The sequence below is a fragment of the Vidua chalybeata genome, chromosome 30, assembly GCF_026979565.1.
Source record: "Vidua chalybeata isolate OUT-0048 chromosome 30, bVidCha1 merged haplotype, whole genome shotgun sequence".
NCBI lineage: Eukaryota > Metazoa > Chordata > Aves > Passeriformes > Viduidae > Vidua > Vidua chalybeata.
Window position 1 is genome coordinate 934160 of NC_071559.1, and position 11177 is coordinate 945336.

Below are 11177 nucleotides of genomic sequence, written 5' to 3' on the forward strand. Positions count from 1 at the left end.
CCCCGCACCAACCGGCTGCGCGGGCCGCGCCGCGGGGCGGGAGAGGAGCGGATATTGATGGTAACGCCGACTAATCGGAGCGCGGAGGCGGCAGCCGCGGCGCGGCTCGCAGCCAATCAGAGCGCCGGTCGGTCTCAAACGGGCCAATGGGCGCCGCGGGGAGGCGGGGCCAGCGGCCGGGCTGCGCCCTTGGGGGGACGGCGCGGCGAATGGCGGAGCCGGCGCCATGTTGGGTTCGGCTCCCTCAGAGCGGGCCGGGCTCCCCCGGGCACTGCTGAGGCTCCCCTCGCCCTCGGTACCGCGGGCTACGTGCGGCTCTTCCCTCCCTGAGTCCCTGCTCCATGCCGCAAGCCGGCTCGGCCGTGTCGCGACAGCCGCCATGGCGGCGCGACACGTCCTCACGGGCCCGCGGCGCTGTGTGAACCCCCAGAGCCCTGTCACGACATCGCCCGGCCCTGTCCCGACACAGCGGGCGCCACCGGGGAGCCCGGGCCGCCCTTGCCCTGGGAACGCGGCTTGGGGAGTTTGGGAACGTTGCGAGATGTGGGGGGTTTGGGGCCAAAATCCTTCATTTCACGGCAAAACGGGCGCTTTGGGGGCAGGAGGGGGCAGCAAGGGACACGGAATGGCGGCGGCTTCGCTTTCTGTCATCAAAACCGCCCCCCCACCCCCATCCGTCCGTCCGTCCGTACGTCCGTCCGTGACCTTCCCATTTCCCGGTGTTTTCGGCCCAATTCCCGCCCCGCAGTCCGGGAAGGCCCCGTGGCCTCTGCCCCGCACCCGACGGGGCTTGGGGACAACCTGTCCCTGCCTTGTCCCCGTCCTGTCCCTGCCTTGTCCCCGTCCTGTCCCTGCCCTGTCCCCTGTCCCTGCCCTGTCCCTGCCTTGTCCCCGTCCTGTCCCTGCCTTGTCCCTGTCCTGTCCCTGCCCTGTCCCCTGTCCCTGCCCTGTCCCTGCCTTGTCCCCGTCCTGTCCCTGTCCCCTGGCCCTGCCCTGTCCCTGCCTTGTCCCCGTCCTGTCCCTGCCCTGTCCCCTGTCCCTGCCCTGTCCCTGCCTTGTCCCCGTCCTGTCCCTGTCCCCTGGCCCTGCCCTGTCCCCCTCCTGCTCCCCCGGCCCGTTGCGGTCGCTCGGTGTCCCCTCGTGGCCTGCGGCGGTGGCACCTGGAGGGGACACCGGGACTGTCCCCGTCCCGCCGCCGGAGCCGAGCCCCGGGGGGCTGCGCTGGGCCGGGGGGGCCGAGGGAGGCACGGCAGGACCCGGCCCCGTCAGACCCCCCCTCACCCCGTTACTCCCAGCCGGGTCCTTGTCCCGGTGACCCCCTCCGGTGACTCCCCCCGTCTGGGGGCACCCCCACAGCCCCATCGGGACTCCTCCAATTAACACCCCCAATTAACCTCTCCTTTCCCCCCATCGAGACCTCCCCCAAATAACCGCTCCCCAGTGTCCCCAGTACCGACATTAACCCCTCACTGTCCCCCCGGGACCCCTCCCCAGTGTCCCCAGTACCGACATTAACCCCTCACTGCCCTCTCTGGGGACCCCTCCCCAGTGTCCCCAGTACCGACATTAACCCCTCACTGTCCCCCCCGGGACCCCTCCCCAGTGTCCCCAGTACCGACATTAACCCCTCACTGTCCCCCCCGGGACCCCTCCCCAGTGTCCCCAGTACCGACATTAACCCCTCACTGTCCCCCCCGGGACCCCTCCCCAGTGTCCCCGGTGTCCCCGCGCGCCCCCCGGTGGTCGCGGCCGGGCGGTGCCGCCCCCGGGCCTGAGGCTTTGCTGCCGCCTGGCGGGGGCGCCACGGGCACCGGCTGTCACCGGCTGTCACTGACAGTGTCACCGACTGTCACTGACAGTGTCACCGGCTGTCACCGGCTGTCACTGACAGTGTCACCGACTGTCACTGACAGTGTCTTACCAACGGTGTCACTGACTGTCACTGACAGTGTCACCGACTGTCACCGACTGTCACCAACAGTGTCGCCGATTGTCACCGACTGTCACCCGCCACGGCGGGACCCAGGCACCGACTGTCACCAACAGTTGTCACCAACAGTGTCACCAACTGACACTGACAGTGTCACCGACTGTCACTGACAGTGTCACTGAAAGTGTTACCGACAGTGTCCTGTCACCCGCCGCAGTGGGACCCGGGCACCGACTGTCACTGGTCCTGCCCTGGCACCAACGCTGTCACCGACCCTGTCCTGCCCCCAAGAGTGTCCCTAGCAGTGTGCCCAGCCGTGTCTTGTCCCCAACAGTGTCCCCAAAGCTGTCCTGTGCTGTCCCAAATAGTGCCCCCGTCCCTGCCCTGTTCTGTCCCCACCTCTGTCCTCAGCCGTGTCCTGTCCCCGGGGGTTCTCACATCAGGGTGCTGTCCCGTCCTGTGTCCCCAAAAGTGTCCCCAACCCTGTCACTGTCCCTGTGCTCCCTCTGCTGCTGTCCCCAAGCCTGTCCTGTCCCCATCCGTGTCCCTGTCCCCAGCTCCCAGTGGCCGCGTAAGCTCAGGGCACACGGCACGGGGACAGAGGAGCCCTCAGCCTTGGACTGGGGGCAAACTGGGAGCACTGGGGCGAGCCGGGGGGGGGGCAGCGGGGCCAGCCTGGGGTGCCCCACCCCCGCTGCCACCCCCCGATTGTCCCTCTGGGTCCCCCCCCCCCCCGGCAGGTCGCGGCCGCGGAGGAATCAGGGCGACGCCGGGCGACTCCCAGCAATTTTGGGTTGGGAACCGCAGAAATGCAGCGCGGCGCGAGCCAGGGCGGACCGGCCCGGGGACAGCGGCGGGCGGGGGGACCGGGGGGGTCACAGGGCCGGGGGGGACACAAGGCACCGGGGGCCGAGACACCCAGGGCATCCTGGGGGGCTCAGGGCTGGGGAGGGGTCGCTGGCAGCCTGGGGGGGGTCCCAGGGCCAGGGGGGGTCCCTGGCAGCGTGGAGGGGTCCCGGGATATTGGGGGAGGGGGCGTCCCAGGGGCGGGGGGAGTCCCTGGCAGCTTGGGGGTGGTCCCAGGGCTTGGGGGGCAGGTGGGGTACCCCAGATTTGCATCTGGGGGGGTCTTTGGCAGCTTGGAGGGGACACGGGACACGGTGGCAGCTTGGGGGGGGGGGTCCTCTCGGCAACCTGGGGGGGACCTTCGGCAGCCGGAGCGGGGGGGGTCAGGCCCCCGGTGCCGCCCCCGCGGCTGCCGCTGCCACCGCTCTGATGTGGCTTCGGCACCGCAGCGCAATGGGAGCCACATGGCGGGGGGGGACACGGGGCGAGCACACGGACCGGGGGGCGGGCTCGGCGTGCCCGCCGTGCTGGGGGCCGCCCCTGTCCCCCCACGGCCACCGCTGTCCCCCCGGGGCACCGCTGTCCCCCGGGGTCTGCCTGTCTGTCCCAGGGTCCGTCTGTCCCCGCCGGGGGTCCGTCCGGCTCGGTGCCCGTGTCCCCCCGCCCCCCGCGGCCCCCGCAGTTATTTCCAGGGATAATTCCGGGATAATTAAAGGGTGGGAGGAAACACCGGGGCCTTGGGCGCAGCTCAGCCCTGGGGCCACCCTGCCCTGGCTTCCCCGTGGGTGGGAACCCCCCCAGCCCCATGGCGGGTGCCCCTCTGTCCTTGCAGGTCCCTGGTCCCCATCCGGCCCCGTGTCCCCGCATGTCCCCTGGCTCCTCCTGCCCCCCGTGTTCCCCCTGCTTTCCTCCTGCTCCGCAGACCCTCCCTGTGCCCCACCTCGGTGCGGGGGAATCTCTGGGATGCCGGGGGGGCTCCGAACACCGGGGTGCCCCCCGTGGGTGGTGCTGGGTGGGGGGAGCTCAGCCCTGTTCCGAGCCCTCGGAGCCTCCCCGGCCCCCCCCCGGTCCCGCGGGGCCCGTGGGCGGCCGTGGCCGGCGCACCCAGCGCGGGGGCTGCGCTATTTCGGGGCCTCCGACCGCAAGGGAAACATCCGGGGGCCGGAGAGGGCGGGCGGGGCAGGGCAGGGCCGGGGGGGACACGGGGGGACACCGCGCCAGGTGAGAGGTGGGGGACGCGGGGGTCACTCCGGGCTGGTTCCGCTTCCACCCCCCGACCCCGAGGGGCTGCGGTGCCCCCGCCGTCACCGCGGGGATGGGGGGACAACAGCGCCGGGACCCCCGCACTGGGCAGGGGGCGTTCCCTGGCCCTGGGCACCGGGATGGGGACATCTCAGGGGGCTGAGACCCCCCAAACTCGTGTCATGGCGGGGCTGAGATCCCCTCAAATTTAGGTCAGATGGGCTGAGCCCCCTCAAACTCGTGTCAGTTCCGGAGCCAGGCTGATAAATGGGGGTGAATGAGGCAGAGGAGGGAGGGAGAGATGGGAAGGAGGGATGGAGAGGAGGATGGAGGGAGGGATGGACAGACGGACGGTGGCTGGCCGGCTGCCCGGGGACGGAGCCCCCCCCCCCGCTCCGCGTCCCACCCGCCCTGGCGAGGTCCCGGCGTCCGGCCGGGTATAAATACCGGGTAATTGCGGGGGCCCGGCGCGGCCGCGGGGCCGTGGGCGGCCGAGCCCGGCGCCGCCCTGTAATCAGCCCCCGCCGCCGCCCCCCCCGCGCGGCCGCCGCGCTTTGAAGGGTCCCGGGGCACACGGGGGGGGTCCCCACCGCCCCCGAGCCGGGGAGAGACCCCCACCCCAACTGACACCCCCACCCACCCCAGCCCGGCCGTTCGGGCAGCGCAGACCCCCCCCCCCCCCCCCGTGAGCCGGACCCTGGTGGGCGATGCTGGTGCGAGTGAAACCCCCCAAAAAATCCATGCCACGCCGGGCTGGCTGAGGAGGAGGAGGGCTGGAGTGGCCGTCCCAGTTTGCTCCCAGTTTGTGGGCAGTGGAAGCCCCAGCGAGGGGGGGGGGCGGTGGTTGTGGCCTTCGGCGGCGCCGGCGGCTGCGGAGCGGAAAGCCCTGACTCAGGGCTGGGAAAGGGCCCCGCTGGCTCCGGCCGGCCCCGGCGGGGGAAAACAGGCAAGGGGGAACTCGAAAAGAAAATGGGAAGGATGAGGGAGTAATAAAATAATAAAAAAAAAGGAGGTGGGGGGTAAAAGAGCGGTTGGAACAATTCCTTCATGGGGGGAAACTGAGGTGCAGGGGGATCCCCAGCCCCATCGCCTGAGCCATGTGTGTCCCTGTCACCCTGCACATGTCCCCTGTCCCTGTCCCCAGCCCTGTTCCTTCAGAACCCAGCTCTGTCCCCACTCCCTGACCCCCATCCCTGGTCCCTCCAGCCCCATCCCTGCTCCATTCCCAACTCCTGTCCCCATCCCCACACCTCTGACCCCATTCCTGGTACCTGAAGCTCCAGCCCACGTCCCTCTCATCCCCATCGGTTGTCCCCTCCTGTCCCCATCCCAGCCCCTCATCCCCATCTCTGCACCATCCTGACACCTTCTGGGGTCAGAGCCTCTGGGTGCCCCAGCTGTCCCGTCCTCCTTTGTCCCCCTTCCCCTCCCCATCCATCTATTCCTTCTTTCCTTCTCTCTTCTCCAGCACTTTTCCTATTCATCCACTTCCCCTTCCCAGCCCCTTCCTCCTCCTTTTCCTGCTGTCCATCCCTTTCTCCCTCTCTCCCTCCTTTCCCTTCCCCTTTTCCTCCTCTTATTTCCTCTCTCTTCTCCTTTCCTTTTCCCTCCTTTCCCTTCCTTCCCTCTCCCCACTCTTCTCCTTTCCTTTTCCCCACACTGGTCCCTGTCCCCTGTCTCCCCTCCTTCCTCCAGCTCTCAGCCTCCTCGTCTTCCTCGCAACTTTTTCTTTAATTTTTCTTTCATTTCCTTATATATTTTTTCTTGTCTCTTCCCTCCCTTTTTCATTTCCTTTTTTAACTTTCCCCTTCCTTTTTTCTTTCCCCTTTCCTCTTTTTTCCTTTCTTCCTCATGTCTTTTCTTTCTCTCCTTTTCTCACTTATTTTCCTCTTCCAATTCCTTGTTCTTTTTCCCCCTTTCCCTTCTTTCCCCCTTTCTCTTCTCTCCCCCTTTTCTCTTTCTTCTCCCCTCTTTCATCTTTTCCTTCCTCCTTTCCTTTTCCTCTTCCCCTTCCCCTGCCCCCCTTCCCGCGGTCCCCCGGCCCCCCCCGGCTGGGGGCGGTTCGGGGCCGGGCTCCCGCTCCCGGCCCCGGTCCCGGCCCGGCCCAGCCCCGCCGCAGCGGCACAGCGGGGCGGGCGGCGGCCACGGTGCTCCGTCCCTCCCTCCCTCTCCCTCCCTCCCTCCCTCTCCCTCCGTCCCTCCCTCCGCACCGAGCCCCGGCATCCCGGGACACCGGCATCCCGGGACAGCGGCACACCGCGACACCGCGACAGCGGCACCGCCGCGGGCAGGACCCACCCCCGGCATCCCCGGAGCGCGGTAAGGACCCCCGGCACCGGGACCCTTCGGGATGGGGGACCCTGCCCCGGGACCGGGACCCCGGCATAGAGGAACACGGGGTGGGGGATTCCCCTCGAGGGACGGGGACCCTTTGGGATTGGGGATCCCTGCTCTGGGGCAGGGACCCTTTGGGATGGGGGATCCCCCTCGAGGGACAGGGACCCTTTGGGATGGGGGATCCCCCTCGTGGGACAGGGATCCTTTGGGATGGGGGATCCCCCTTGAGGGACAGGGACACTTTGGGATGGGGGATCCCTGCTCTGGGGCAGGGACCCTTTGGGATGGGGGATCCCCCTCGAGGGACGGGGACATTTTGGGATGAGGGATCCCCCTTGAGGGACAGGGACACTTTGGGATGGGGGATCCCCCTCAAGGGACAGGGACCCTTTGGGATGGGGGATCCCCCTCGAGGGACAGGGATCCTTTGGGATGGGGGATCCCTGCTCTGGGGTAGGGACCCCGGGATTTGCGACCCACGGGGTGGCAGACTCGCTGCAGGATGGGGGAGCCCCCTGGGGTATGGGACCCCCCCCCCAAGGACAGGGACCTGTGTGGGACCCGAGCATCCCCCTGCCGTCCCTGTGCCGGGGGACACGTGTGTCCCCTGCCCCAGCAGGGACTGCCCTGCCATCCCCGGGGGGGACAGAGACGGGGGGATGGTGCCGAGTGCCACCGTCACCCCGAACTGTCCCTCTGGCTGGGGACAGCAGCACTGCACAGGAGCCAGGCCCAGGTGTCCTCGGGTTCAGGGGACAGAGGGTGGCACTGACAGGGTGGGGGAAACTGAGGCAAGGGCTGTGGGGACACTTGGGGCCGGGGACTGGGAACCAGAGATGGGGTTTGGGGACAAGGACTGGGTTTTGGGACCAAGAAACTGCGGACTTAGGGGACCAGGGACTGGGGGACAAGGGGACAGGGAATGGGGAACTGGAACTGAGGATCAAGAACTGGACACTGGTGGTCAGTGACAAGAGACCGGGAATTTGGGACCCAGAATTTGGGACCGGAGACCCCCAGAGCAGGGGCTGGACCCCTCCCACGCCGGGAGGGGACAAGGGAGGGGTCAAGGTCCCTGACCCAGCAGGAGCCACAAAGGGACAGTCACCCCCGGCAGCGGCCACTCGTGCAGCGAGCTCACGCCGTCCTCAGCCCGCAGCTCCCGGGGCTCCTTCCCTGCTCCTTAATTTCCCGGCGCAAGCGGAGCTGATTTATGGGAGTTTGACACTATTTTAAGCGTGCGCCTCCGTTTGCCGCTCGCCCTGGTTTTAATTACCTCGGCTCTCGCGGCAGGGCAGCGTTCCCGGGGCACAGGCCTGGCCCTTGTTATCCTTGGAAAACCGGGAGCGCGCTTGCGGCCACGGCCGGGGCCGGCGTAAAAATAGGCGCAAAAACCACGGAAAAAAAAAAAAATAAAAGAAAGGGGGGCGAGGGGAGGAACACCCTAAAAAAACCCCCCGAACAAACAAAAAAGCCAAAGTGGAAATGCCCCAAAGTGGGTGAAGAGATGAGTTAAAAAGAAAAAAAAAAAAAATTAAAATAAAGGGAACGCCGGGGGTGATGGGGGTGAGGGACAGCTCACGACACCCCGGCCCAGCCCGCGCAGCTGAAAGCCATGACGGGTATAAAAGCAGAGGAAGTCACCCGGGGAGGGGGGAGGCCACAGCATAATTCGATTAAAAGGCCATAAAGGCAGAAGGAGCCGAGATTGGGGGTGGGGGGAGGCCCTGCCACCAGCACAACCCCACAGCAGCCCCTGGAGAAGCCCCTTTGGGGGGGATGCTGGGCTGGGGGGTGATGAGGTGGCCTCAACTCTGCGGGGGGAAACTGAGGCACAGGGGATGAGGAGTGTTGGGGGTGGTGGGTGGAACCCTGGGACTGGGGGTTGCTGCTGGGTGCCCCAGCGGGGCTGACACCCCAATTGGGCTGAAACCCCAGTAGAGCTGCCCCCAGTGCTGACCCCCAGGACGGGTCACCCCCGTGGCACACGGTGCCCCTCGGAGCCCTCAAGCCCCGTTCCCCTTTCCCACAGGCTGCCAAGTGCCATGGCTGCGAGCCCCCGCTGACATCGCCCCCCACGCCTCGGGGTGCCCCCGCTGACATCGCCCCCCACGCAGCCATGGGTGACTCGTACGCCGCCGCCTTCCCCAGCGCCCCGGGGCTGCTGTCGCCGTCCGCCAGCCCCCAGGCCTCCCCCGGCCCCTACGGCCCCGACTACGGCCCCTTCGGCCACCCCTTCCCAGCCCCCTCGGGCGCCCAGGAGGTGCTGGGGGCCCCCGTGGTGGTGGCGGCCAAGGGCCACCCCCCGGGCGAGTGCCTGCCGGGGGTGTACCCCTCGCTGGAGATGCCGCACCCCTACGGCTCCTGGTACAAGGGCGGCATCGGCGGGGGGCTGCCGGGGGGCTCCGGGCCCGCGGCCCCGTCCTGGTGGGATGTGCACCCCAACGGGGGCTGGCTGGGGGGGCCGGCGGGCGCCGAGGGGCTGCAGGGCTCGCTGCAGGGCCAGCCCACCCTCAGCCCCCCTCTGCCCGCCTACGGCTCCGATTTCGGCGCTCTGAACCCCCCTCCTTACACCAACGCCCCCGCGGCGCCCCCCACCCCTAAACCCACGCCGGGCGAGACCCCGAAGGGTCCCCGCGGTGGCTCCTTGGGGGGACGCCCGGCGTGCGATTGTCCCAACTGCCAGGAGCTGGAGCGGCTCGGGGGCCCGGGCGGGTCGCGGCGGAAGCCGGTGCACAGCTGCCACATCCCGGGCTGCGGGAAGGTGTACGGCAAAGCCTCGCACCTGAAGGCGCACCTGCGCTGGCACACGGGCGAGCGGCCCTTCGTGTGCAACTGGCTCTTCTGCGGGAAGCGCTTCACCCGCTCCGACGAGCTGGAGCGCCACGTCCGGACCCACACGCGGGAGAAGAAGTTCACCTGCCTGCTGTGCAGCAAGCGCTTCACCCGCAGCGACCACCTCAGCAAGCACCAGAAGACCCACGCCGACCCCGGCCCCCCCAAGCCGCCCCCCGGCGCCGAGCAGCCCCCCGCGTCCCCCCGGCCGCCGCCCGCCTCGCCCGCCAAGGACGGCGGCAGTCCCGAGGCCGGGAGTTTGTTGGAGATTTGAGCCTTTCCGCCTTCATCTTCCTCCTCCTCCTCCTCCTCCTCCGCGCCGCTGGGGATATTTATTGTGGGGTGCTGCTCCCCCCCAAGCCCCCTCCCCCTCAGTTCCCCAGCTCCTCGTTAGCCATTCTAATTTATGTCTTAAATTATGGGGGGGCTCTCCGAGCGCTCTGGGGCTCACGGGGGGGGGGGGGTGTCAAGGTGAGACCCCCCCCCCTCACCCCTTTCTGTTTTCCCTTCCACCTCCCCCAAACCTTCTTGCCCCCCAGCCCTCGCCTCGCCCCCCCGCACTCAGGGACAGGGTTTGCCCCCCTCCCCCGGCCTGGTTCATCAGTGCTAATGTAACGTGTTCCCCCCCCCCCCCACTTTTTTTTAGCTGCCTGCCCCTCCTGCCCCCCGGAAAAAAAAAGCAATAAAAGGATTGAGAGTGGAGCCGGGCCCCCCCTTCTGCGGCTGAGGCCGGGTGCCTTCATCACAGGGATGTGCTCAGCTTCCTCCTCCCTGCAGGGCTCCAAGGGAAACTGAGGCACGGAGCAGACGGGACACAGGCCTGCTCAGGGTTGCTCTGTCCCCCCTCTCTGGGGGTGGCAGCAGCTGAGCGAGGCTGGGGACAAGCTGGGCTGTGCCCTTGTCCTCAGCCCCCGGGGTGCCATATCCTGTGCCTCTCCCCTTTCCCAGGACCCCGTGTCCCCGGGACCCCGTCCCCTGTGGTCCCCACAGTCCCCGTGTCCCCAAGCCCCTGTCCCCCGTGTCTCCTTGGTCCCATGTCCCCCTGTCCCTCCTCATGTCCCCAACCTCAGGGACAGCCAAAGCCTGACAGGACTGTCCCCTGCCAGCCCCACCCTGCCCACGCGTGTCCCCAGCAGCCGTGTCCCCACTCCCGGGGACATCTTGTGCTCGGGAACGCACGTGTGCACAGCCCCGTGCCTCAGTTTCCCCCGGCCACATCCCAGGGCCCACGTGGCAGCACCGGGCACGCGGCGGGGCCACGTGTCCCCGAGGACACCCCAATTTTGGGCGCTGTGGGCTGGCGGGGACCCCACTGCGCTCCCCCCGAGCTCCCCCTCCCCCTGCCCTGGGCTCCCGCCAGCCCTTTGATGCGCTCAGCCCTGGTTTGGGGCTTTTCCTGAAAAAAAAACCCAAAAAGCCACGGAAAAAGGCAACAGGAGGCGGAAACGAGCTCCAGTGCCAGCACGAAGCTGGGGGGGGGGGGGGGGGCAGCTGCCGGCACCCACGGCCCCGCGGGGGGACAGGGACAGGGACAGGGACAGGGATGGCAGCAGGTCCCCGAGCCAGCCCCGGCTGAGTCACGGTGGCCACGAGCTGGCCAGGACCCAGCTGTCCCCATGGAAAGGGGTGGGGGGGGGGACACAGGGTGGGGAAACTGAGGCACAGAGGCGTCAGTGGAGCGGCCGGAGCTCAGCGCCACCACACAGAGGTCACGGAGCTGTCCCGAGGGGGTTCGGAGTGGCAGTGCCACCTCTCCACGCAGCTCCCCCCAGCCGGCCACACCCTCCCCGACACAAACTTGCCTATTTCGGGGTTTCCCCCCAGAACTCCAGCCCTGCTCGCCGTGGGTGGGCCAGTGCCAAGCAGGGCAACGAGCCACGTCCCCGAGCCAAACCCCGGCCCGGCGGCCACCGAGGGCTCGACCGCCCGGAGCCTCCCAAACCACAGAGCCCAACCCCATCCAGCGACCCCCCCCCGCCCCACCGGG

At 68.4% G+C, this 11177-nt stretch overlaps 1 protein-coding gene across 1 annotated transcript; it reads left to right on the forward strand.

Moving 5' to 3' along the window:
* Positions 1 to 4706: 4706 nt before the first annotated feature.
* SP7 (Sp7 transcription factor) lies at positions 4707 to 9887 on the forward strand. The gene is made up of 2 exons (XM_053967544.1): positions 4707 to 6337; positions 8388 to 9887. Exons 1-2 carry the CDS (start codon positions 5870 to 5872, stop codon positions 9462 to 9464), a joined length of 1545 nt encoding a protein of 514 aa, XP_053823519.1. The 5' UTR covers positions 4707 to 5869; the 3' UTR covers positions 9465 to 9887.
* The last annotated feature ends 1290 nt before the right edge of the window (positions 9888 to 11177 follow it).

Coding starts and splice junctions, on each gene's coding strand:
- SP7 (XM_053967544.1), top strand. CDS start 5,870: ATGTCTTTTCTTTCTCTCCTTTTCTCACTTATTTTCCTCTTCCAATTC. Junction 6,338..8,387: donor CCCGGCATCCCCGGAGCGCG/GTAAGGACCCCC, acceptor CCTTTCCCACAG/GCTGCCAAGTGCCATGGCTG.